This window comes from Lepidochelys kempii, chromosome 24 (assembly GCF_965140285.1).
Source record: "Lepidochelys kempii isolate rLepKem1 chromosome 24, rLepKem1.hap1, whole genome shotgun sequence".
NCBI classification, from domain to species: Eukaryota; Metazoa; Chordata; order Testudines; family Cheloniidae; genus Lepidochelys; species Lepidochelys kempii.
Window position 1 is genome coordinate 16,944,206 of NC_136403.1, and position 26,133 is coordinate 16,970,338.

Genomic DNA, 26,133 nt, shown 5'->3' on the forward strand with positions numbered 1-26,133 from the left:
TACAGATTTGTGCTTTGTCTCCACACATCCTGTTGTTTGTGGCCCGTTGGCTTATCCCCAGCTGGGACTCTCCTCCCCCGATGAAAATGGTACTGGCCACTCCCTCCTCCCCATTCTTCTGAGAATGGTAGGGGCCACTCCTCCCCCCCTCCCCCCCGCCCGAGGACAGGCTCTTGTGAGACTAGTAAAGGCCACTCCCTCCTCCCCGCTGCTCACATGTTGTCATAAATATAAAGGGAAGGGTAACAACTTTTATGTATGCAGGGACATAAAATCCCTCCTGGCCAGAGGTACAGAATCACTTTACCTGTAAAGGGTTAAGAAGCTCAAATAACCTGGTTGGTATCTGACCAAAAGGACCAATAAGGAAAGAAGATACTTTCAAATCTGGGGGTGGGGGGAGAGGTTTTGTTTGTGCTCTCTTTGGGTGTTCCCTCTCTGGACAGAGAGAGAGACCTAGTAGGTAAAACATCTCCTGAAAAGATACCTGAAATGACACATCTAAAATTACAGAAAGTGTAAGTAAAGGCAAGGAAATGTGTTAGATTATCTTTTGTTTTAGCTTGTGAATTTTCCCTATGCTAAGAGGGAGTTTTATTCCTGTTTTTTGTAACTTTGAAGCTGAGCCTAGAGGGGAATCCTCTGTGTTTTAAATCTTTTTATTACTCTGGAAAGTTACCTTCCATCCTGACTTTGCAGGTGTGATTCTTTTACTTTTTCTTTAAATAAAGTTCTTCTTTAAGAACCTGTTTGATTTTCAGTGTCCTAAGGACAAAGGGTCTGGTCGGTATTCTCATTATTCTCAAGCCTCCCCAGGAAAGGGGGTGAAGGGGCTTGGGGGAATATTTTGGGGAACAAGGGACTCCAAGTGACTCTTTTCCTGAATTTTTGTCTCAATCACTTGGTGGTGGCTGCAGTACCATCCAAGGACAAGGAAGGATTTGTGCCTTGGGGAAGTTTTTAACCTAAGCTGGTAAGAATAAGCTTAGGGGGTCTTTCATGCAGGTCCCCACATCTGTACCCCAGAGTTCGGAGTGGGGAGGGAACCCTGACACACGTAAAAATGGTATTGGCCACTCACACCTTCCCCCCCTTCTCACCTGTTAATAGGGTTTGGGCCACTCCCTCCTACCTCTTCCTCACCCATGAGAATGGTATGGGCCACTCACTCCTCTCCCCTCCCCCCTATGAAAATATTGTGGACTACTGACTCCTCACCCCTCCTTTCCATTTAAAATGGTATGAGCCTCTCTCCTCCTCCCCCTTCCCTTTCTGTGCAAATGGTATGGGGCAATGGCTCCTTGCACCCCCAAGAAAATGGTACAGGCCGCTCCCCCTCTTTCCCTCCCCTACCTAAAAACTCCTCTCAGCTCCTGAAGGGGGAGCTGCCTCCCTCCTGCAGCACCCCTGATTGGCTGCCCTTCTCCAGGAGGCGGGATAAGTGGGCAGGACAGGAGGAGCATGGACCAGCCCTGAGAGGTCCAGCCCCCATCCCCATCCCTGGGGGGCTGCCCTGACCCCGTGCAGTGTCTGGGAGCCCCAAGGGGTCTGTGCCCCGCCCAGCTCCATGCGGGGCAATATGGGGAGCACAGCTGGGGGTTGGGAGAGAAGTTTGCACGTATGTGCTCCCCCTGGGGTATCTATAACTGCCTCCTCTGCAATGCCTGGCCTCCCTGCCCCCAAAACCCACCCCCATGGGGAAGGGGAAACCCCCGGCAGTTCCATTTCCCACCATCCCTCTGCTGCCCTCAGGTGCTCTCGGGAAGGAGGCGGAGAGATGAGAGCTGGGGAACCCCGGGCTGTACGTGGCCCCCTGAGCCGACGCCTCCAGTGTTGTCCCCAGGGTGGGGGAGCCCTGGGGCAGGACCCTGCTCGGGCTTGAGGGGCACCGGCAGAGCTGTGGGGGCAGGGAGCCCAGGGCTGGGATAAGAAGGGGCTGCGGGTCGGGATTGAGGGGCACCCCAGTCTCCACAGACCATCCAGCTCCTTCCCGCACCCTAGTTCCACTCACCCCTAGACCTGCAGAGGGGGGCCCAGGCCTGGCTCTCCCACCCTGCAGCCCGGGTTCCTCACGCTTTGTGACTTGGAACCCGGGGAAGCGGCATGCATAGGAATGTGAAAGCAGAAGTCGGTGCGGACAGGGATGAAGGGGAGATGATGTCTCAGAAACCCCAGCATCAGCATCCTGCCGACTTCCTCTCCCTCTGGCTGGGGCTGCCTGTGGCTTCCTTGCAACAGAGGCAGGCTGCATCTTGCTTGTGGGGCTTGAAATAGAACCCAGGAGTCCGGGTCTCTGAGCCCTGCTAATCCCCACTCTCCTCCCAGAGCTGGGACACAACCCAGGAGTCGTGACTCCCTGCCTCCGCCACCCACTCTAACCCACTGGACCCAGCTCCCCTCCCAGAGCCAGGGACAGAACCCGGGAGTCGTGGTTCTGAGACCCTCTACATCCCACTCTCCTCCCAGAGCTGTGGATGGAACCCAGGAGTCCTGGCTCCCATTACCCCCCGGCTCTGACCACTAGACCCCACTCCCCACCCAGAGCCTGGAGAGAACCCAGGAGACCTGGCTCCCAGCCACCCTGCTCTGACCACTAGACCTCACTCCCCTCCCAGAGCAGGGGGTAGAACCCAGGAGTCCTGACTACCTGCCCCCCGTCCCCACCCTATCCCTTTCTGACTGCGTTTTCCAGTCACACAATAATATTTGAACGCTAGCAGCTCACACCGCTCATCGTCTTGAACACGCTGCAGACACTAATCACTCACCCCGAGCTGAGATGTGTCCGCGTCTGGGGTGGGGCAGCTGGGGAAGAGCCGCACAGCGACACTGTCCAGGGGTTGCTCACCTGGAGCTGAGATGCGTCCGCCTCTGGGGTGGGGCGTCTGAGAGCCGCACAGCGACACTGTCCAGGGGTTGCTCACCTGGAGCTGAGATGCGTCCGCCTCTGGGGTGGGGCGTCTGAGAGCCGCACAGCGACACTGTCCAGGGGTTGCTCACCTGGAGCTGAGATGCGTCCGCCTCTGGCGTGGGGCGTCTGGGAACAGCGCACTGGAACAGCAGATGCCCAGTTAGGACGGCTAGCCAATCCTGACTCCAATGGGAAGAGCCGGGTGCGTGCAGAGACCTGCCTGGCAGGGAGCGGGTGCGAGTGTCAGGGCGAGGGCTGGGGCGAGAGGTGAGATTTCAAGACAGGAAGGGGAAGTCAGTGTGTGAACCTGGCCCTCGCATGTCTTGCACAAGCTGGTTCCAGTGGCCGGAGATCTCGGGGCCATCGACAGAAGAGGGAGATTGTCACAGATACAGGCCAGCTCCTCCTGGCAGCCGGCTTCCGGCCCCACCGTGGGGGGATTGGCTCGGGGTGGGAGGAATGGGGCATGGGGCCTTTCCCCTCTCGGGAGCGCTGGATGTGATCTGCTGCAGGGTGGGGAACTGGCTGGCTCTGGGGGGTGGGAATGGGACCCGGGGTCCTTCCCCTCTAGTGTCTCTCAGCAGGGGAGAAGCCAGCAGATCGGAGCTGGTCCATTGAGCGCAGATGTTTGTTTTCTGTCTCTCAGGTCCTCAAACGCCTGTTTGAGGTCACTGAGTCTGGGGACTCCCTTGTGATGGGACCCGGGTCATCGGCTGGATCAGGAGAGGCAGCTGGATTCCACGGCCCGCCACAGACTCCGTCCTTCGACTTAAGAGGTGAGATGCAGCTGAATCTGGCCTGGGTCCTGGGGGCTGTTTACACAGGGACCTCTCCCCAGCGCTGAGATGTGGCTGCCTCTGGGGTGGGGCTCGGGGGCTGTTTATACAAGGACTCCTTGCCCAGTGTTGAGATACACAAGGATTTGGGGGAAACCTATAACTAAAAGAAACACAGCACCCCCTAGGGGCATTGGGACCAGCCCCAATAGCCAGGCCCTTGCGAGTCTCCCACCCCAGCCAGACCTTGGCCTGCTCTGCCCCAGGCCAGCGGTACCTCAGCTCTGCCCCCCTGCGTGTGGGCACCGGCGGCTGTGCTGGGAAGCTGGTCGCTGAGCGGATCTTGCATAACAGGAAGTTTCCAGTTGGTGAGTTTGCTCCACCTCCGGCCGGTCGGCCCCAGTTCGGGGCTGAGTGAGAGCCACTGAGAGCAGGTGAGAGGGTCCCATTGAACAGTGGGGCGCAGCTGCTTGGACATAGGTCCCCAGCCAGTGGGGGAAGGAGAGAGCCCGGGGCAGATTCCTGCTGGGACTGTGGCTGCCAGGTCTAGTGGGTTAGAAGTCGCTGCGCTGATCCATGCGGATCAGGGCAGACCCCTGGTCGCTGGGGTGAGCTCCGGGGCAGGAACCCCGGGGTCTGGGCCGGCCCCGAGTTTGGTGTGTTACATTCTGCCTGTGGTTAATCCCCGTTTGGTTTCTGACTCTTTTTAATGAGCTGCCCGGGAGGTTTCCCTCCGTTGCTGTTTAATAGATGCCCCTGTCACGGAGTCCCTGGGCGATGCTCTGGAACTGCTCCCTACGAAGCCGGTCAGGACTCTGGGGATTTCGCCTTTCTGGGAGCAGCCTGTGTGCAGGACACACAGCTCACCCAGCTTCCACCTTCCTGGGTCTGACCTCGGAGCATTCAGCATCCTCTGCCCCTCTGTGCGCTTCCCAAAGCGAGTCCACCCAGGCGGGCTCCTGGGGAAGCCAGAGGGTCCTGCACCCCAACTTCGCAGTCAACGTGACTCTCAGTCAGACAGTAAAACAGAGGTTTATTAAACGACAGGAACATGGTCTAAAAGAGAGCTTGCAGGTGCAGAGAACGGGACCTCTCGGCTGGGTCCATTTTGGGGGGCAGTGAGTCAGACATCCACGTCTGCCCTTCACTCCCTGGATTGGTTCCCTGGATTCAAATTCAAACCCTCGGCAGTTATCGGAGCATGGCCTGGATCCTGTCCCAAAGAGACACAGTCACCCCACAACAGGGTCTCGCAGCTGGTGTCCTGGAGAACCCCAACGACCAGCCAGCCCCACCCCCTCCTGGGTCTGCACAGGGATCTGGGCCATAGGCAGGGCGAGGGGCTTCGTCCCTGGGACCCTCACCCAGCTCACACAGCCCCTCAGCCTCTGTGGGTGCACCACCAAGGGCCTGACAACAGTTCTCTCTGTCCCAGGATCTCGCCACCCCAGGAATGTCTCCCCATTGACCATCACCTTCCGCTCCCACTGGGGGTCCGAGGGGCCTGTGTGACGAAGTGGGACTCTTCTTAATGGTTCCTCTGAATAGTGTGGGGGTGCCTCAGTTTCCCCTAGGCAGTTCTTAAGTATCTAGGGGGTGGAGTAAGGGTGTATGATCATTGCAGAGCCCTAGAGGGCCGGTGTGTGCAGGAGTCTGGACACAGAGAATGGCCGACACCCTGTTTCCTGGCCACTGATGGCCTGGGCCCTTCCCCCCTGCCAGGTGAGAGCTAAAGGGTTGGAGAACAAAGGAATCAGGTGACCACCTGGCCCAGGAAAGGAACAAAGCCCAGAGGAGGAGGGGCTGGAGGGAGTTTCAGTTTGGGGCTGGCTGGGACATGGAGTGAAGTGCAGATGTGGTTGTCTGGCTCACTGCCCCCCAAAATGGACCCAGCGGAGGGGTCCCGTTCTCTGCACCTACAAGCTCTGTTTTAGACCATGTTCCTGTCGTCTAATAAACCTTCTGTGTTACTGGCTGGCTGAGAGTCACGTCTGACTGCGGAGTTGGGGGGCAGGACCCTCTGGCTTCCCCAGGAGCCCTGCCTGAGCGGACTCGCTGGGGGGAAGCGCACAGAGGGGCAGAGGAGGCTGAATGCTCCGAGGTCAGACCCAGGAAGGTGGAAGCTGTGTGAGCTGTGTGTCCTGCAGACAGGCTGCTCCCAGAAAGGCGACTACCCCAGAGTCCTGACTGGCTTCATGGGGAGCAGTTCCAGAGCATCGCCCAGGGACTCCGTGACAGCCTGGCCCCAGGAAACTCCACACAGACAGATAGGTTGGGGTCAGGAGTGGGAGCCTGTCCACCTCCCCACCCATCTGGCTGACAGAGTCTATGGCCTTGGGACCCAGCAAGGGAGCTAGACACCGGAGCTCTTCCGCAGGGTCCCCCTGGTTCAAATCGCCAGCCTGCTCAAAGGCAGAGAGGTGGCATCCACATCCCCCCCCCTCCTTAACCGGGGCAGCAATTTAGTTTCGAGGTTCCCTGCGGAACTGGCCCCCCGGGGTCTATCCCCACTCGCCCCTGGGAGGTCCCCTAGGCCTCTCCGCTCCCCCATCGCCAGTTCATGCTGCTGCTGCAGCTCTTTCTCGGGCTCTCGCCGTCTCTCACAGTCCTCTTGCTCTCTCGGACTCAGCTTCAATCCCGTCTGTCTCTGATTCCCCGATGGGGAACCCGATCGTGAAGACCCTCGTCTGGTAGGGGACAGGAGTCTTGGGGGTGCCTGGCTCCCACTCCAGCTGCTCCCAGATCCTGCTGTAGCCTCATTTGGGGTCAGGAATCTGTTCCTTAGAGCGGTCATCCTCCTCCAGCTGCACGATGAACTGTGCCTTGGTGAACTTTCCAACGCTCAACCCTCTCTTTCTGCACAGGGTTACAATGTCCTTCTTCAGGAGACGGTGACAGGCCATCACTCCGCTCTTCCCAAGCTGTTGTGGACTCACAGGCCTGTGTGCTCTCAGCTCCCCACGGTTTCCAGGAAGAACCCCTAGTGTGCCAGCCCTTCTCGAGGTCACCCCCTCTTTGCCAGGGTTGAGCTGCAGACTCCTCCGCTCCTGGGACCGCTCGCTGCAATCCCCAGGGGACCCTGTTACTGCAAAAGTCCTTCTCTCTCCCAGGGCCAAGCCGCAGGCTCCTCCACCCCTGAGACTGCTCATCGCAGTCCCCAGGGGCACCCCATTACTGCACATTTCTTCTCGCTGGTCACAAACTCCCAGGGTTTAACTGCCCCCCGAAACCGCTCCTCTCTCAGCCTTCAGCACGCCTGGTCCTCGTCCGTTCCCCTTCGTTTTACTGCTCCCCAGTCACTTACTGCAGGAAGCGCCATCCGTGGGGTGCAGTACATCCCACCGCTCCCACCAGTTGTCACGGAGTCCCTGGGCGATGCTCTGGAACTTGTCCCTACGAAGCCGGTTAGGACTCTGGGGAAGTCACCTTTCTGTGAGCAGCCTGTCTGCAGGACACACAGCTCACCCAGCTTCCACCTTCCTGGGTCTGATCTCGGAGCATTCAGCATCCTCTGCCCCTCCGGGCGCTTCCCACAGCGAGTCCGCCCAGGCGGGGTCCTGGGGAAGCCAGAGGGTCCTGCACCCCAACTTCGCAGTCAGACGTGACTCTCAGCCAGACAGTAAAACAGAGGTTTATTAAACGACAGGAACATGGTCTAAAACAGAGCTTGCAGGTGCAGAGAACGGGACCCCTCAGCTGTGTCCATTTTGGGGGGCAGTGAGTCAGACAACCATGTCTGCCCTTTACTCCATGTCTCCAGCCAGCCCCAAACTGAAACTCCCTCCAGCCCCTCCTCCTCTGGGCTTTGTCCCTTTCCCGGGCCAGGAGGTCACCTGATTCCTTTGTTCTCCAACCCTTCAGCTCTCACCTTGCAGGGGGGATGGGCCCAGACCATCAGTTGCCAGGAAACAGGGTGTCGGCCATTCTCTGTGTCCAGACCCCTGCACACCTGCCCTGTAGGGCTCTGCAATGATCATACACCCTTACCCCACCCCCTAGATACTTAAGAACTGCATAGGGGAAACTGAGGCACCCCCACAATATTCGGAGGAAACATTAAGAACAGTCCCACTTCGTCACAGCCCCACCTGGAGGTGGCTGCATCTCAGCGCCAGCCGGGATCCTTATATAAACCGCCCCCATTCCTCACCCCAGAGGCGGTCACATCTCAGCGCTGGGCAAGGGCTCTTTGTGCATTGTATTGAGCTCAGTATTTGACACGTGTGTGTTTCCTGGGTCTTGGGAATTACCAGATTCAGATGCAGGAAAAAAATGAAATTCTCTGGGACACCTTGGACCCACCAGGTCGAGATAGAAACCTGACATGGCTGATAACGCTGGGATCATGGTGACTGCGTCTGTCGGTATGGGAGGGCAAGGGTTAATCATCTATCTATCTATCTATCTATCTATCTATCTATCTATCTAATAATTCAAATGTCTGTTTTTTTCTGTGTCCTGAAGATATTTTAAAGCCGAGGAGGTGTGGGGGCGGGGGGGAGGGGGAGGCAGGAGAGATTGAAACATTTGGGATATTTTTGTGAAAAATTCCTAGCTAGTGAATGTTTCCCAGGGATCATTAGTTTTAAGTGGCCCAGATCCCTGTGAAACCTTTCTAAAAACCAAAAAATCCCGTGATTAGTTTTTGGGGCAGGGAACCTTCGCACAAAACTTTTATTTTGAAAAGCACCTGTGACGAAGTGGGGGATTTTGTTAGAGTTTTGCATGAATACTGTGTCTGCCTCAGTTTCCCTGTGTGCTGTGTGCGGAACGAGGTGGTGGGAGAGGGGGATAGTGGGTGCAGAGGGCCAGGTGTGATGTCACCTGGCAGCCGGGACCCTGGACAATGGCCGGGATATTATGGACATTAGCAACCAGTGGCCCAGAGGCCGAGCCCATCTTGGGAGCCAGACGGTTCTGGCCAGTGGGAGGACAATGGAGGGAAGAGAGGGGGCCCAGGTGACCTGTTCTATGTCTGCTTCTACCCCTGGGCTCAGCTGAGGTCTCGTTCTCCTTTTCCTCAATCCTGTGAGATTCCAATTCCTTGTCGGCTCTTCGGTGGCTGAGGAACGGCCCGATCTAGACACCGGACTCGGGCACCATGGATTCCCGGGCCCCCGGCCTGTCCTTTCTTCTCCTTCCACGACAGCAGCAGGGTGTCCTGGGAGAGAGATTCTGGGATATGTATGTGGGTGGAGGTGTGGATAGATAGATAGATGGGGTGTATGGGGATAGATAGATAGATCGATAGAGGGGTGAATGGGGATAGATAGATAGATCGATAGATAGAGGGGGTGGATGGGGATGGATGGATAGATAGATAGAGGGGTGGATGGGGATGGATAGATAGATAGATAGATAGATAGATAGATAGATAGATAGATAGATAGATGGGTGTATGGGGATGAATAGACACAGAGGTTGGTGGGTTGGTACATAGTTGGGTAGGTGGATAGATAGACGGTAGGTAGGTGGGTAGATGGGTGGGTGGGTAGGTTGGTGGGTGGGTCAGTGGCTGAGTTACCGTCCGTAATAGAGCAGGGTGAGGTAATAGGCCAGGAAGAATCCAGTCGCCATGAAGACGAGTTTGCAGCTGATTTCAATAAATGCCCGAGTGAGGCCACCTGTGGGAGCTGGAACAAGCCGAGAGTCTGGGATAGATGCCTGCAACCCCTGCCCCAAGCCAGCCAGGCCCAGCCCTGGGACCAGTTCGGAGCCAGTGGCCCCTAGAGAGGAAATTCCCCATTCCCTGAGCCAGCCAACCCCACCTTGGGGTCAGGTCGGAGCCAGCACCCCCTAGAGGGGAAATTCCCCAGCCCCTGAGCCAGCCAACCCCGCCCTGGGGTCAGATAGGAGCTGGCATCTCCTTGATGGGAAAGGTCCCGTGGCCCAATCCCCGCCCCACACCAAGCCAGCCAATCCCCCGCCGGGGTCAGATCAGAGCCAGCGCCCCATAGAGGGGAAGGGCTCCCACCTGTTTCTAGTGGGCTCAGCAGGACAGTGTAGATCCCATGGGGGTTGGAGCCGAGGCAGAAGAGAAACTTAGTGGCAGGGAGTCCCATGGGTTAACACTTCTAACACCCAGAAGAAGGAGGTCCCATAGATTAAACTGTTAATATCCAGTGGGAGGGAGTCCCACAGGTTCTTCTGCCCTTGTTTGTCAATTTTGGCTTGCCCCAAGGTGCTGATCCGGCCCCATCCTTGGCCCGCTGCGCTTCACACCAACCCACCTGTTTCTCCACCCTTAGCCTGGGTGCTCACGGCCCTTTTATGCAGCCTCAGCTGCCCCTCTTGGGGCTACCCCGAAGCAGCTAATTAACTATGGCACGGAGGTGGGGGGGTTGGCTGATTTAAAAGGGCCAGGCACCCTGCGACACCAGCTAGAACTCAGTGGCGAGGAGTCCCACGGATTAACACTGCTACTCTCCAGTGTCAGCGTCCCAGGGCTGATCCCCACTCACACTCGACGAGCAGCTGGAATGTCCCCTGGGCAGAGCTCTCCTCGTTCCGGGCCCAGCACCCGTACAGCCCCCCGTCCTCCGCCGTCACGTTGGGCAGTTCCAGCTGCAGCTGATTCTCCCCCGTGGGGCGGGCGCCCTCGACGGCTCGGTCCCCCCTCACCCAGCCCAGCACAGCCGGGGGGTTGCTGGCGACGGAGCAGAGGAACCGCAGGGAGTCGCCCTCCCAGGCTGTGAGTTGTGAGCCGTTCCCCACCGGGGTGCCGGGATCTGGGAACGGGAATAACACAGAGCCACTCGCACGCTGAGCCAGCCAGGCCCTGCCTGGGGGCCGGATCGGGGCCAGCGCCCCCTAGAGGGGGAAGGCCACATGCCCCTTGCCCTGCCCCCTAGCGATACCTTGGAACAGCTGGGGGTCGCTCCTGTTGGCTCTGGAGACGGTGATTTGCAGAGTCCCCACTGGAGCTGAAATACCCACGGCAACATATTAGATTGGAGAGCGCCCCCCACGGACCCCCTGCTCCGCTGCCCAGCACCCCCCACTGACCCCCTGCCCCCCTGCAGCCCCGCGCCCCCCATGGATCCCCCGCCCACCCCCTGCACCACAGCCCCCCCTCCTGACTACCCCCACCCCCTGCAGCCCAGCACCCCGCACTGGGGCCCCTCTGTCTCGCCCAGCACCCCCAAATGCCTTACACCACACGTGCACACACAGGGCCCGGCTGGCCGACCCAAAGGGATTCTTCGCCCAGCACCGATACTCCCCAGCGTCCCCTCTGCTGAGATTCGGCAGCTCCAGGCGCCCGGCCCCTCCCTGGCCGGGGCTCAGGGACTCGTTCCCCTTGGCCCAGCTCAGGGTGGCCTCGGTTCTGCTCCCAGCCTCACAGCCCAGGCTCAGGGAGTCGCCCTCCTGGGTCTCCAGAGACACGACGTCGCCCTCAGCTCCCCAGGCATCTGGCACTGGAAGAGACGAGCAGGCGGGTTTGGTCCCCCCAGAGATTCCCCACTGTGAGAAAGTGGGACTGTTCTTAATGTTTCCTCTGAATATTATGGGGGTGCCTTAGTTTCCCCTATGTACCCAGGGTTGTGAGTTCAATCCTTGAGGGGGCCATTTAGGGATCTGGGGCAAAAATTGGGGATTGGTCCTGCTTTGAGCAGGGGGTTGGTCTAGATGACCTCCTGAGGTCCCTTCCAACCGTGATATTCTATGATTCTATGTAGTTCTTAAGTATCTAGGTGGAGGGATAAGGGTGTATGATCATTGCAGAGCCCTAGAGGGCAGGTGTGTGCAGGGGTCTGGACACAGAGACTGGCCGACACCCTGTTGACTGAGGACATCTGACTGAGGAGTTGAGGAGCAGGACCCTCTGGCTTCCGCAGGAGCCCCGCCTGAGCGGACTCGCTGTGGGAAGGGCACGGAGGGGCAGAGGAGGCTGAATGCTCCGAGGTCAGACCCAGGAAGGTGGAGCCGGGTGAGCTGTGTGTCCTGCAGACAGGCTGCTCCCAGAGAGGAGACTTCCCCAGAGTCCTGCCTGGCTTCATGGGGAGCAGGTCCAGAGCATCGCCCGGGGACCCCGTGACACCCACCAAGGAGCCAAGACGCAGAGTCACTACTGGGGTGGGGTGGGGGGCTGGTTATGCAGGGACCCCTCACCCGGCGCTGAGACCTGGCCCCTCTGGGGTGGGCGCACAATCTCGGTGCCTTGCCATGGCAGCAGGTCTCCGTCGCAGCGATCGGTCCCTAACCCATCTCCTGCCCACTGCCGAGCGCCCCCTTAATGCCACCCCGGGCTCTAGAGAGAGGGAACCAGGCCTGCTCCCCCGACCACTGTCCCCCACAGCCCCGCGGTTCCTCGGGCTCTCCGGACCGCGGGCAGAGTGTGACTCGGAGGCGATCGCTGATTCCCGGGGCTCGCAGCGCAGCCTCTCACCGGGACGTCCGTTCCTGGTCAGGGTCCCGGTGATGTTGGGGGGGCCGGGCAAGTCTGTAACACAAACCAGAGAGGGAGGATCAGGGGGGCTGGATATCACCGGGTGGGCGGGGGCGCTAGTGATCACTGAGCTTAGACAGGGACCCTCATGTGACGAAGTGGGACTGTTCTTAATGTTTCCCCTGAATAGTGTGGGGGTGCCTCAGTTTCCCCTAGGCAGTTCTTAAGTATCTAGGGGGTGGGATAAGGGTGTATGATCATTGCAGAGCCCTAGAGGGCAGGAGTGTGCAGGGGTCTGGACACAGAGAATGGCCGACACCCTGTTTCCTGGCACCTGATGTCCTGGGCCCTTCCCCCGTGCAAGGTGAGAGCTAAAGGGTTGGAGACCCCCCTTGTGGGTCCTTTGCCTTCTCCGCTGGGTTCGTCTCTCCCCAGCCTTCTCCTTTGGCCCCCGGCCAGGCCTGGGTATTTTGAAAGCAACACCCGGAGGAGCCGGATGCTGGTGCCCTCTGGCCAGGCCTGGCAGGGTCCGTCCACGCTGCCCTCAAAGCCCCGCGGCGCCGAGGCCCAGAGCCTGGGTCCGTTGGGTCGGGCTCGCGGGGCTCGGGCTGCGGGTCTGTGATTGCAGCACGGACGTTTCCTCCGAGGCCTGTGTAGACGTTCGGGGTCGGGCTGGGGCCTGGGCTCAGACACGGGGCAGGGCGGGGGGCGAGTTTCCTTCTAAATCTCCCTCCGGCTGATGGGAACAAGGGCCGTCCTTACAGTGAAGCCCGATTTGGTCCTTCACCTCCCAAAGGCGGCTGCTGATTTGCCCTCTGGCCTGGATCTGCAGCGCGGGGGTCACGGGCCAGTTAATGGGGGTTTGCCCTCGGGTAGGGCGGGCCGAGGTCTCTGGGCACGGACCCTGGAGCGTGTTTAGTGCCGGACAGCGACTGGGTCCCGTTAACACTCTGCCCCACAGAGAGCATCCACCGATCCCGGCAGAAAGGGGACGGGGTGGAGGAGAGGCGGTGGGACAGCGCGGGAGGATCTCGGGGGGAGTTGGGGTGTCTGGTGTGAGGGGGGGAATCCCAGCAAGGGGGGACTGGAATAGTGGGTGGATCCCAGCACAGGAGGATTCTGGGGGCAGGGCAGGTCGGGGGTAGAGAGGATCCCAGAGGAGAAGGGCCTGAGGACGGGGCATGTGGATGGGAGGAGGAAGCCATAGCCAACGTGGCAGGAAGGAGTGAAAATCCCAAGAGAGAAGGGGCTGCATGGTGTGGGGGAGAAGGGGTCTGGAGTAGAATTGGCTGAAGGTGCAGGGTGGGGGGTGGGGATCCCAGGACAGGGCTGAGTTGGGGGAGGGGCTGTAGGGCAGGGCTGGGGAGCCCAGGGGGGTGTGGATCCCAGCAGGGGGGGCTGGGGCCCGGCATGGAGGGGCTGGGGGGGTCACTCACAGCCGACGTGTAGCCGGACGGTTCTGCGGGTGGAAGGTCCCCGTGGTGGGCGGTAGGTAATTCTGCAGACGAGCTCTTTGCCGTGGTCCCCCGGGGCGGGTGTGAAGCGCAGCGCGGAGCTGCGGGCCCAGGTGTCGTTCGCCAGCAGGGCTGAGACGTCCCGGGCTGTGTCGCTGAACGGCCCCGTCCAGGTGATTCGGGGAGGGGGCCCGGAGCAGCGCCCGGGGGCCGTGCAGGTCACAGTCACCGGCTCCCCGGCCAGCAGCGTCCCTGGCAGCCCCCGCGCCGGCGAGATCTGGATCTCTGGCTCCTCCGTCAGCCCTGAGACACGGGGAGAGGGGAGAGAATCACTGGGGGACACGGGGCCTTTCCCCCCAGGGGCGCTGGCCCCCATCGGGCCCCAGGCCAGGAACTGGCTCAGGGGGGCTGAGGAGCGGTGACTGCGGCTGCTCTTACCTGGAACAGAGATCGCGAGCGTAGGGTGAGCGCGATACAGATTGGGGCGGTAACTGTATTTAAAGTTTCCTTTCTCAACCCTAAGGAAATATCTCCCTGCATCCGTCCGTCGGGCGTCGCTGATTTGCAGGGAGCAGTCGCCACGTGCCAGATCCCCCGCCAGCCGGAACCGGCCCTGGGTCTCTTGAGACACGCTCTCGCTGAGGTTAGTGCTGGCCACGGGCGGATCCTGGCCCGCAGTTGCGGGCTCCTTGTACCAGTGTCCGTAGAGCCAGTCCCGGGGATTGTCAGTGTCGTACCAGGCTGGGTACGCGAAGGTGCAGGGGACGAGAACGCAGAGACCCGTCTGCACCGACACCGACTGCGGCAGCCCCAGGGAATAACCAGACTCCAGGGACAGGGACCCTGCAGGGGACGGAGAGGGATCGAAGTGGGAGCCACAGAGAGCAGAGACCAACCCTGAGCTCCCCCGACACCTCTGCCGGTGCCCTCACTCCCGACCTGCAGCCCCCTGCGAGCCCAGCCCTGGGTCCTCAACCAAACCTCACTCCATTTAGTTTCCATCCCTCCCTACGTCGAGCCCCCTGCCCGCTCCCTGTTGCTCGGTGCCCCCTCGCACCGCACGAGGGCATCGGGCTCCCCTCCCCCTCTGGCCAGTCTCCCTTCCGTGGCCTGGGACAGACCTGGCCCTGCGTAGCGCGGGTTCTGCCCTTCCCCCTGCACTGGGGCTGCAGGGGCTGCTTACTTACCCCTCCAGAGCAGGGCGAGGATCAGGACTCTCAGCGTGGCCATATGGAGGGCAGGACTCCCTTCTCTCCAGGGGGGGCCCTGAGCTGGGAGCTCCCATTCTCCGGCATCCTGCTGTGCAAGCAGGGCTCTGCCCATGGCTGGGGCGTCCAGCTGGGACAGACCTAGAGACAGACCGGGAGGGTGGGGTGTGTGAGAGCAGAAGCTGTTTACAGGGGGAAAGATCTGCCTTGGGGACCATCAGTGCTGCTGGGCTCTGCAGGGGCTGATCTGGGGCTACTGACAGCACAGTGACCCCTCCAAATCCCCAAATCAGGAGACGGTCCCGAGAGACCATGGGCTAAAAAAATTCTTCAATTCGTGAAAAAGCTGAGATTTTCTCCAAGAATCACGAGATCAGCCAGAAAATCCCGAGCTGGTGAGAGAAGATGGTGGGAAGGCAGCGCTGCTCAGAGCCTGCTCTGGTTCCATCTTCCCACAAACACCAAGATGTGAGCGGGCGGCCAGCGAAGTTACCACAGATGACAAAGGGGAAGGGCGTCAGATCGGGAGAAGGAAAGAACCCGTCAGAGATGTTCTGACCAATTTGAATGAAATCAAATCAGTGGGGCAGGACGCTTTTCAACCTAGAATGCTGAAGGAATTAATTGAAGAAAACTTGGAGCCACTGGCAATAATATTTGCAAACTGATGGATGCTAGGAGAGGTCGCAGAAGACGGGAGAAGGGCTAACGGAGTGGCCATCTTTAAAAGGGGGAAAAGGAGCAGCTGGGCAACTGCGGACCAGTCAGCCTGACCCCGACACCTGGAATGCTATTAGAGCAATGTATAAAACCTTTAATATGTGAGGACGAAGGGGTGATCACCAGCCTGGATTTACCAAGAACATATCCTGCCAAACCAGCTTGATTTCCTTCTTTGACAAGCTAATTGGTTGATGGCAGGGGAAAGCGGTGGACATCACATACCTGGACTTCAGCAAGGCTTTTGACATAGTCCCACAGGACATTCTCATAAGTAAGCTGGAGAAGACTTCTGAAGGAACTCAAAAGTGAAACTGCAGAACTACTAATGATGGTATGTAACCTAGCATTTCAATCAGCTTCTGTACCAGATGACGAGAGGATAGCGAATGTGACACCAATTTTTTTAAAAAAGCTCCAGAGGTGATCCCAGCAATTAGAAGCCGCTAAGCCTAACTTCAGTGCCAGGCAAACTGTTTGAAACTACAGCAAAGAACAGAATGATCAGACGCCTAGATGAACATCATTTGTTGGGGAAGACTCAACACGGTTTTTCTAAAGATTCTCACCAATCTACTCAAATTTTGTGAGGGAGTCAACAAGCATGTGGACAAGGGTGACCCAGTTGATGTACTCTTTTCTTTTTGTGTAGTACTCCTTTCAAGTACTCCTTCTTTTCAAGTACTCCTTTTCTTTTTGTGAATACAGACTAACACGGCTGTTACTCTGAAATAGTATCACTGTTTTGTTTGTTTGGCTTCCCTGTGGTTATGACCTGGCAATAGAATCATAGAATCACAGACTATCAGGGTTGGAAGGGACCTCAGGAGATCATCTTGTCCAACCCCCTGCTCAAAGCAGGACCAATCCCCAACTAAATCATCCCAGCCAGGGCTTTGTCAAGCCTGACCTTAAAAATATCTAAGGAAGAAGATTCCACCCCCTCCCTAGGTAACGCATTCCAGTGTTTCACCACCCACCTAGTGAAAAAGTTTTTCCTAATATCCAACCTAAACCTCCCCCACTGCAACTGGAGACCATTACTCCTCGTTCTGTCACCAGCTACCACTGAGAACAGTCGAGATCCATCCTCTTTGGAACCCCCTTTCAGTAGTTGAAAGCAGCTATCAAATCCCCCCTCATTTTTCTCTTCTGAAGACTAAACAATCCCAGTTCCCTCAGCCTCTCCTCATAAGTCATGTGTTCCAGTCCCCTAATCATTTTTGTTGTCCTCCGCTGGAGTCTTTCCAATTTTTCCACCTCCTTCTTGTAGTGTGGGGCCCAAAACTGGACACAGGACTCCAGATGAGGCCTCACCAATGTCGAATAGAGGGGAACGATCACGTCCCTCGATCTGCTGGTAACGCCCCTTGTGACGATGTGACGCAGCAGGGACGGGGGAGTGTTGACCTGGGAATGTGCCCTGGGGATGGTAGATCTGAGAGCCTGTCCCCTGAGCCAGGAGGGGAGAGGGAGGTGACACCTCTGCCCAGAAATGTGAAGACAAGCTGCAGGAGAGAGCCTGCGGGGGTGGGGGGTGGGGCGGGGGGGGGTTAGTTTCTGTTTGGGGCTGGGTGGAGGAACGCAGGGAACCCCAGGGCTGGGGTCTAAGCTCCCTGCTCCCCCAGGGGGACTTGACTGAGGGGTCCTGGGTGTACCCACAAGCTCTGTTTTGGACTGTGTTCCTGATAATAATAAATACAATAAACCTTCTGTTTTACTGGCCGGCTGAGAGTCTCAGTGGATCCCAGGAAGAGGGGTGCAGGGCCTGGCCTCCCCCACACTCCGTGACAACTGGTGGAAGCGGTGGGATGTCCTGCATCCCGTGAATGGCGCTTTCTGCAGTAAGTGACTGGGGGACAGTAAAACGAAGGGTGATTGACGGGGACCGGGCGTGCTGAAGATTCAGAGAGAGACGGTTTCAGGGGGCGGTTAACCCCTGGGGGTGTGTGACCAGAGAGAAGGACTTTTGCAGTAAGAGGGTCCCCCGGGGGATTGCAGCGAGCGGTCCCAGGGGCGGAGGAGTCTGCAGCTCGACCCTGGCAAGGGGGTGGTGACCTCAAGAAGGACTGGCACACTAGGGGCTTTTCCTGGAAACCGTAGAAAGCTGCCCGGCCTGTGAGTGGCCAGCAGGGAGATGTACGCTAAATGCCTTAAGAGCGACCTGGTGGAGCTGTGTAGTCCACTGCGCACTGGGAGGTCCACCAAGGAACAGCTGGTTGCCCAGTTGGAGGAGAGGGATCGTTGGATGACCCGATCCCTGTCCCGGAGGGAAGCCGCCCGGTGGACGCAGCCTGGGCCCTGGGGCCTGACCGGGCTGGGAGGGGTCAGACTGCTGCCGAGGACATCCCGAGACCCTTCCTACCTAGGCCTGGGGAAGGGGTTGGGGGAAGCCCAGCGAATACCGAGGGCACCCTGACCCCAGCAGCCAGCAGGGGATCCTCCCGGCGGAGCTCCCCATCCCTGGAGCCGATGCGGCTGGAATGGGAGAGGGAGATGAAAATGAGGGAGCTGGAGGATCATGAAAAACAACGTCAACATGAGGAGAAACAACGTCAACATGAGCAGGAGGAGAAGGAGAGGGAGCGTCAGGAGAAGGAGAGGGAACGTCAGGAGAAGGAGAAACAAAGACAGCACGAACTGGAGCTGGCCAGGCTGAAGAGCAGTGGGGCCCCAGCTGCGGTGAGTGAGGGGGGACCCAAGACTGCAAGGAGCTTTGATAAGTGCTTCCTGGCCCAGCGGAAGGAGGGGGAGGACATAGATAGCTTCCTGACGGCCTTTGAGAATGCCTGCGAGATGCACAGGGTTGACCCTGCAGACAGGCTCCAGTTCCTCACCCCCTTACTGGACCCCAAAGCCGTGGAGGTGTACAGCCGGATGACAGGGCCGGAGGCAGGGGACTATGAACTGTTCAAACAGGCCCTGCTCCGTGAGTTTGGGCTGACCCCCGAGATGTACCGGAGAAGGTTCCGGAGTCAGCGTAAAACGCCTGAGGTCACCTACCTACAACTGGTCAACTGGATGCAGGGGTATGCCCGCAAGTGGACAGCTGGGGCCCGAGCTAAAGAGGACCTGCTGGACCTAATCGTACTGGAGCAGCTGTATGAACAGTGCCCGTCCGACCTGAGGCTGTGGCTGGTGGACAAACAGCTCGAGAACCCCCAGCACGCAGGGCAGCTGGCCGACGAGTTTGTGAACAGTCGGTCAGGGGGTAGCCGGGAGGAGTCCCAAAAGAACAGGCCCCCCCCGATGCAGAGAGAGGGTCACCAGGGGGCCTCCCAGCGGGGAAATAGGGAGAACCCCCTCCCAAGGGGAACGCCTGGCTTCGGGCCCCTCCGACCCGCTCGAGGGGACCAACGTGACCTGAGCTGCTATCACTGTGGCCAGAGAGGCCACGTACGGACCCAGTGCCCCGGACTCAGGGACAGACTGAGCAGACCCAACCTACCCAGGGTTAACTGGGTAGGGACTCAGCTGGACGAGGGGCAGACGACCCCGGCAAGGGGGGCTACCAGTTTACCACCTGCTCAGGAGGGAAGAGTACCCCAGGCCAGCTCCGCCAGAGGGCTGGAGGCTCTGGACTCAGGGTGCTCGGTTTACAGGGTGGGCGCGGGGCTGTCCCTCCGGAGAGAGTGCCTTGTTCCCCTGGAGGTGGATGGGAGGAAGGTCAATGGACACTGGGATATGGGCGCGGAGGTGACGCTGGTCCGGCCCGAGGTGGTGGCCCCAGATCAGGTGGTGCCCAACACCTATCTGACCCTGACAGGGGTGGGCGGGACCCCATTTAAGGTGCCCGTGGCAAGGGTACACCTGAAATGGGGGGCCAAGGAGGGCCCCAAGGATGTGGGGGTACACCACCATTTGCCCACTGAAGTTTTGATGGGGGGAGACCTAGAGGACTGGCCAAGCAAGCCCCAGATCGCCCTGGTTGTGACCCGTAGCCAGAGCCGGCGAGGGGCACTGCACCCTGACCTCGGGAAGGGTACCACACCGGAGGCGCAGGACCCTACCCTGGTGGGGAGGGAGGGCCGAGGGGCACGGCTCAGAGAGGCGGAGGCCTCAGACCTGGCCACTGAGGGGGAACCAGTCCCCATCCCTTCCCCAGCCGCTGAGTTCCAGGCCGAGTTGAGGAAAGATCCCTCCTTGCGGAAGCTCAGGGACCTGGCTGACCTCAGTGTGGTACGGACCATGAGGAGAGGCTGCCAGGAGAGGTTCCTGTGGGAGAAGGGGTTCCTGTACCGAGAATGGGCTCCCCCAGGGGAAGTGGAGTCCTGTGGGATCAGGAGGCAGCTGGGGGTCCCCCAGAAGTATCGCCGCAGGCTCCTGTACCTGGCCCATGACATCCCCCTCGCAGGGCACCAGGGAATCCAGCGCACCCGGCAGAGGTTGCTACAGAACTTTTACTGGCCCGGGGTCTTTACCACGGTCCGGCAGTATTGCCGATCCTGTGACCCCTGTCAGAGGGTGGGGAAGGCCCGGGACAAGGGGAAAGCGGCTTTGAGACCTTTGCCCATCATAGAGGAGCCTTTCCAGAAGGTGGCCATGGACATCGTGGGGCCTCTCAGCAGGACGACCCGGTCGGGGAAGAAATACATTCTGGGGGTGGTAGATTTTGCCACCCGCTACCCCGAGGCAGTGCCCTTAGCTTCCACTGAAGCAGACACCGTGGCCGACGCGCTCCTGACCATTTTCAGCCGAGTGGGGTTCCCCAAGGAAGTCTTGACAGACCAAGGCTCCAACTTCATGTCGGCCCTGCTCCGGTGCTTGTCGGAGAAATGTGGGGTCCGGCACGACTGGGCCTCAGCTTATCACCCCCAGTCCAATGGGCTGGTGGAGAGGTTCAATGGGACGCTAAAGATGATGCTGAAAACCTTTATGAACCAGCACCCGCAGGATTGGGACAAGTACTTACCTCACCTACTGTTCGCGTACAGGGAGGTGCCCCAGGAGTCTACCGGATTTTCGCCTTTCGAACTGTTATATGGCAGGAGGGTGAGGGGCCCCCTGGACCTGATGAGAGACGAGTGGGAGGGGAAGGCCACTCCCGATGGAGAGTCAGTGGTGGAGTATGTCCTGATCTTCCGAGAGAGACTGGCTGAACTCATGGGCCTGGCCAGGGAGAATCTGGCCAGAGCCCAGAAGAAGTAGAAGGTCTGGTATGACCGCACGGCACGGGCCCGTGCCTACGCCACCGGGGATCCGGTGATGGTTCTCATCCCAGTGAGAAAGAACAAACTACAGGCCGCCTGGGAGGGCCCTTTCAAGGTTGTCAAGCAGCTCAATGAGGTAAACTATGTGGTGGAGCTGTCGAACCGGGCGCACCACCGCCGGGTGTACCATGTGAATATGATGAAGCCATATTATGCCAGGGGGAATGTGGTGTTGGCCGTGTGTGGACAGTGGGAAGAGCAGGGAGATGACCCTTTAGTAGATCTATTCCCTGGGACCAGAGCTGGCTCCCCCCTGAAAACAATTCCCCTCTCGGATCAGCTAACCCCTGCCCAGCAAGCTGAGGTCAGGGGGGTGCTGCATCCATACCGACAGCTGTTTTCCAACCAGCCTGGACGCACTAATCTGACTGTCCACCGGGTGCAGACAGGGTCGCACCTGCCAATAAGATGCTCCCCCTTCCGAGTCACAGGGAAAACTGCTCAGGACCTGGAAAGAGAGGTCCGGGACATGCTGGCTTTGGGGGTGATCCAGCCATCGGCCAGCCCATGGGCCTCGCCAGTGGTGCTGGTCCCCAAAAAGGACGGGTCGGTCCGGTTCTGTGTGGACTATCGGAAGCTCAATGCCATCACTGTATCTGATGCCTACCCCATGCCCAGGCCGGACGAGCTCCTAGACAAGCTGGGAGGAGCTCGGTACCTTACCACCATGGACCTTACAAAGGGCTACTGGCAAGTGCCGCTGGATGCAGATGCCCGGCTGAAATCGGCCTTTATCACCCCTCTGGGGCTCTATGAGTTCCTGACTCTGCCTTTCGGCCTCAAGGGAGCGCCGGCCACCTTCCAGCGCCTGGTGGACCAGCTCCTGAGGGGGATGGAGAGTTTTGCCGTGGCGTATATTGATGACATCTGTGTCTTTAGCCAGACCTGGGAGGACCACGTGTCCCAGGTTAGACAAGTGCTGGACCGACTCCAGGGGGCTGGGCTGACTGTAAAAGCGGAGAAGTGCAAGGTGGGGATGGCTGAAGTATCTTACCTGGGCCATCGGGTGGGGAGCGGCTGCCTAAAGCCGGAACCAGCCAAGGTGGAGGTAATCGGAGACTGGCCCGCTCCCCACACCAAAAAGCAGGTCCAAGCCTTTATTGGGATGGCAGGATACTACCGAAGATTTGTGCCCCACTTTAGCGCCATCGCCACCCCCATCACCGAGCTATGCAAGAAGGGGAAGCCAGACAAGGTGGTCTGGACCGAGCAGTGCCAGGAGGTTTTCCGGGCGCTGAAGAAGGCTCTGGTCAGTGGCCCAGTCCTGGCAAACCCAGACTTTGACAAGCCCTTTGTGGTGTTCACCGACGCCTCAGACACGGGACTGGGGGCAGTGTTAAGGCAGGAGGATGAAAAGGGGGAGAGACACCCCATCGTGTACCTGAGCAAGAAGTTGCTACCCCGGGAGCAACACTACGCGGCCATCGAGAAGGAGTGCCTGGCCATGGTGTGGGCCCTCAAGAAACTAGAGCCCTATCTCTTCGGGCGACACTTCACCGTCTACACCGACCACTCTCCCCTGACCTGGCTGCACCAGATGAAAGGAGCCAACGCCAAGCTCCTGAGATGGAGCCGGCTCCTGCAGGATTACGACATGGACGTGGTCCACGTGAAGGGAAGTGCCAACCTGATAGCGGATGCGCTGTCCCGGAGAGGGGGCCCCGAACTTCCCCAGGTCACTGGTCACAGTGACCCCGCTCAGTTCAGTCTCGAAGGGGGGAGAGATGTGAGGATGGGACGCAGCAGGGAGGGGGAGGTGTTGACCTGGGAATGTGCCCTGGGGATGGGAGACCTGAGAGCCTGTCCCCTGAGCCAGGAGGGGGAAGGGGAGGTGACACCTCTGCCCAGGAATGTGGAGGGAGGCTGCAGGAGAGATCCTGCTGGGGGGGGGGGGTAGTTTCCATTTGGGGCTGGGTGGAGGAACGCAGGGAACCCCAGGGCTGGGGTCTAAGCTCCCTGCTCCCCCAGAAGGACTTGACTGAGGGGTCCTGGTTGTACCCACAAGCTCTGTTGTGGACTGTGTTCCTGTTGTCCAATAAACCTTCTGTTTTACTGGCTGGCTGAGAGTCTCAGTGAATCGCAGGAAGAGGGGTGCAGGGCCCGGACTCCCCCACACTCTGTGACAGGAGCCCAGGGCTGGAATAAGGGGCTGCGGGTCGGGATTGAGGGGCACCCCAGTCTCCACAGACCATCCAGCTCCCTCCCGCACCCTAGTTCCACTCACCCCTAGACCTGCAGAGGGGGGCCCAGGCCTGGCTCTCCCACCCTGCAGCCCGGGTTCCTCACGCTTTGTGACTTGGAGCCCGGGGAAGCGGCATGCATAGGAATGTGAAAGCAGAAGTCAGTGGGGACAGGGATGAAGGGGAGATGATGTCTCAGAAACCCCAGCATCAGCATCCTGCCGACTTCCTCTCCCTCTGGCTGGGGCTGCCTGTGGCTTCCTTGCAACAGAGGCAGGCTGCATCTTGCTTGTGGGGCTTGAAATAGAACCCAGGAGTCCGGTCTCTGAGCCCTGCTAATCCCCACTCTCCTCCCAGAGCTGGGACACAACCCAGGAGTCGTGACTCCCTGCCTCCACCCCCCACTCTAACCCACTGGACCCAGCTCCCCTCCCAGAGCCAGGGACAGAACCCGGGAGTCGTGGCTCTGAGACCCTCTACACCCCACTCTCCTCCCAGAGCCATGGATGGAACCCAGGAGTCCTGGCTCCCAGCCGCCCTGCTCTGACCACTAGACCTCACTCCCCTCCCAGAGCAGGGGGTAGAACCCAGGAGTCCTGACTACCTGCCCCCCGTCCCAGCCCTATCCCTTTATTACTGTGTTTTCCAGTCGCGCAATAATATTTGAACGCTAGCAGCTCACACCTCTTATCGTATTGAACACGCTGCAGACAGTAATCACTCACCCCAAGCTGAGATGCGTCTGCGTCTGGGGTGGAGCGGCTGGGAACAGCGCACTGGAACCGCAGATGCCCAGTTAGGACGGCTAGCCAATCCTGACTCCAATGGGAAGAGCCGGGTGCGTGCAGAGACCTGCCTGGCAGGGAGCGAGTGCGAGCGTCAGGGCGAGGGCTGGGGCGAGATGTGAGATTTCGAGACGGGAAGGGGAAGTCAGTGTGTGAATCTGGCCTCAGAACTTCTTGCACAAGCCGGTTCCAGTGGCTGGAGATCTCGGTGCCATCGACAGAAGGCAGGAGAGATTGAAACATGTGGGATATTTTTGTGAAACATTCCTAGCTAGTGAATGTTTCCCAGGGATCATTAGTTTTAGGTGGCCCAGATCTCTGTGAAACCTTTCTGAAATCAATAAAATCCTGTGATTAGTTTTTGGGACAGGGAACCTTTGCACAAAACTTTTATTTTGAAAAGCACCTGTGACGAAGTGGGGGATTTTGTTAGAGTTTTGCATGAATACTGTGTCTGCCTCAGTTTCCCTGTGTGCTGTGTGCGGAACGAGGTGGTGGGAGAAGGGGATTGCGGTTGCAGAGGGCCAGGTGTGATGTCACCTGGCAGCCGGGACCCTGGACAATGGCCGGGACATTATGGACGTTAGCAACCAGTGGACAAGCCCATCTCGGGAGCCAGATGGTTCTGGCAAGTGGGAGGACGAAGGGGGGAAGAGAGGGGGCCCAGGTGACCTGTTTACCTGGGACCGAAGACAAAGGATGGAGGAGGGGCTGAGACTGGCCAGGCCCGAGGGCCCTGAGAACTGCCTGTGGTGGGTTCAGACGTTTGATAAACTTTCTGTGTTACGCTGGCGGAGAGTCACTGAGGGGCAGAGATCGGGGGGCGCTGCTCCCTCTGGGGGTGGGCGCAGAGCGAGGGGACTCCCTGAGGGGGCCCACGGCAGACCCAGGCTGCAAAAGGCTCAGAGGTGGGGTCCTAGGAGGCGGCGGGGCCAAGGCGTAACCCCGCATGGGGAGTGCACCCCCGAGACGGGCTGCCACCCTGCAGGGGCAGTACGGAGCCGAGAGATCCCCGGCCTGGGAGTCCGGGTCAGCCGGGGTTCCCTGCCCCGGTGGTCTGGAATTGGGGTGCACAGCGAAGGAGCTGGAACCCACCGAGGCATCGCAGGGGTCGGGCTCAGGGAAACCCGGAGGTGTCGGAGAGGCCGAGGGGGCAGGACGTCTCCAGGGGGCGAGAGCCCGGAGATGTGGTCACTGCAGGCACAGAGGGCCGGGGTGCAGGGCCCAGGGACACAGGAAATCTTGGCCCAGGAGAACCTCAAAGGGTTAACGTGGCGGAGGGGAGACAGCGGGAAACAGGCTCACAGAGCGAGCTGTGACTAGCCCGGGGGAGGAAGCAGCCACCCACCAGCCCCTGGGGCAGAGCTGGCCAGGGGAGGGAGGGTGCAGACGGGTCCCCTCCGAGCCCAGCCGCTATGTCTGCTTCTACCCCTGGGCTCAGGCCCCGCTGACCCCCAGTGGGAGCGGACGGGGGTGGTCAGTGGGGAGACATTCGGGTGGTGGAGAGATTCTGGGAGCGACAGACTCTTGTCGGGGTGGGGCGACCCCCCCAGATGCTGAGGGGCTGCGTGACTGGGGGGAAGGCCCCCGAACTGGGGCCATTCCCCTGCGCACGGCTCAGATCCCTGGGCAGACACAGGAAGCAGGAGGGAAGAGCCGCTCAGCTCGGGGTCCCTGCCTGTCTGTAGCCAGACCCCTTGAGCTGAGCGGGGTGAGGGGGGAGGCTCCCACATGGGGGAGGTGGCTCACGCTGGCTCTGGTGCTGAGAGCAAAGCCGCGGGCTCGCTGCCTGCCCTCACGGGGACAGCGCAGACAGACGGGAGCCCAGAGGGGCTGGGACCCCAGCTGAGCGTGGGCAGAACCGGCAGGGCAGGACGGCTGCTGGGGATCAGGAGCAGGGTTGCCAGGTGTCCGGTTTTCGACCTGAACGCCCCGTCAAAGAGGGACCCTGGCGGCTCCAGTCAGCACCACTGAGCGGGCCGTTAACAGTCTGTCAGCTGCGCAGGGGGCTAAGGCAGGCTCCCTACTTGTCCTGACCACTTGTGGCTCCCGGAAACAGGGGCATGTCCCCCTCCGGCTCCTATGTGTAGGGTCAGCCAGGAGGCTCTGCATGCTGCCCCTGCCCCAAGCGCCGGCTCCGCAGCTCCCCTTTGGCCACATAGGAGCCATAGGGGGGACATGCCGCTGCTTCCAGGAGCTGCTTGAGGTAAGTGTGGGCCGGAGCCAGCACTCCTCACCCCCTGGTGTGCCCCAACCCCCTTCCCCAGCCCCGATCCCCCTACTGCCCTCCGAACCCCTCAGTTCCAACCCAGAGCACCTTCCTACACCCCAATCCTCTCATCCCACATCCCACCCAGAGTCTGCACCCCCAGCCGGATCCCTCAGCCACCCTGCACCCCAACCCCATGCCCCACTCCAGAGCCCCTCCTGCACCCTGAACCCCTCATTTCTGGTCAGACCTTGAAAGCTGCACCCCCAGCTCAGAGTCTGCACCCCCTCC

At 59.6% G+C, this 26,133-nt stretch overlaps 1 protein-coding gene across 2 annotated transcripts; it reads right to left on the reverse strand.

Annotated features, from left to right (window-relative positions):
- Positions 1 to 7,252: 7,252 nt before the first annotated feature.
- LOC140902959 (sialic acid-binding Ig-like lectin 13) lies at positions 7,253 to 23,699 on the reverse strand. Of its 2 annotated transcripts, XM_078850502.1 has the most exons (10): positions 23,574 to 23,699; positions 14,718 to 14,879; positions 13,969 to 14,373; positions 13,513 to 13,833; positions 12,077 to 12,130; positions 10,842 to 11,105; positions 10,545 to 10,610; positions 10,149 to 10,415; positions 9,212 to 9,320; positions 7,253 to 8,848 (listed from the first exon to the last, which is right to left on the reverse strand). In XM_078850502.1, the coding sequence occupies exons 2-10, from the start codon at positions 14,851 to 14,853 to the stop codon at positions 8,767 to 8,769; spliced, it is 1,704 nt and encodes a 567-aa protein (XP_078706628.1). In that variant the 5' UTR covers positions 14,854 to 14,879; positions 23,574 to 23,699; the 3' UTR covers positions 7,253 to 8,766. The 2 variants fall into 2 exon arrangements, with proteins under 2 accessions (XP_078706628.1, XP_078706629.1); XM_078850503.1 differs by lacking the exon at positions 9,212 to 9,320 and having other exon boundaries at positions 8,760 to 8,848.
- Positions 23,700 to 26,133: the final 2,434 nt, after the last annotated feature.

What these genes read in the sequence shown, in the direction of transcription:
- LOC140902959 (XM_078850502.1), bottom strand. Translation starts at nt 14,853, where the DNA reads ATGGGCAGAGCCCTGCTTGCACAGCAGGATGCCGGAGAATGGGAGCTC. An exon ending in GACCAGGAACGGACGTCCCG is followed by an intron (nt 11,106 to 12,076) that starts GTGAGAGGCTGC and finishes CGTCTCTTCCAG; the next exon opens with TGCCAGATGCCTGGGGAGCT. An exon ending in ATTCCAGCTGCTCGTCGAGT is followed by an intron (nt 9,321 to 10,148) that starts GTGAGTGGGGAT and finishes GGCTTGTTCCAG; the next exon opens with CTCCCACAGGTGGCCTCACT.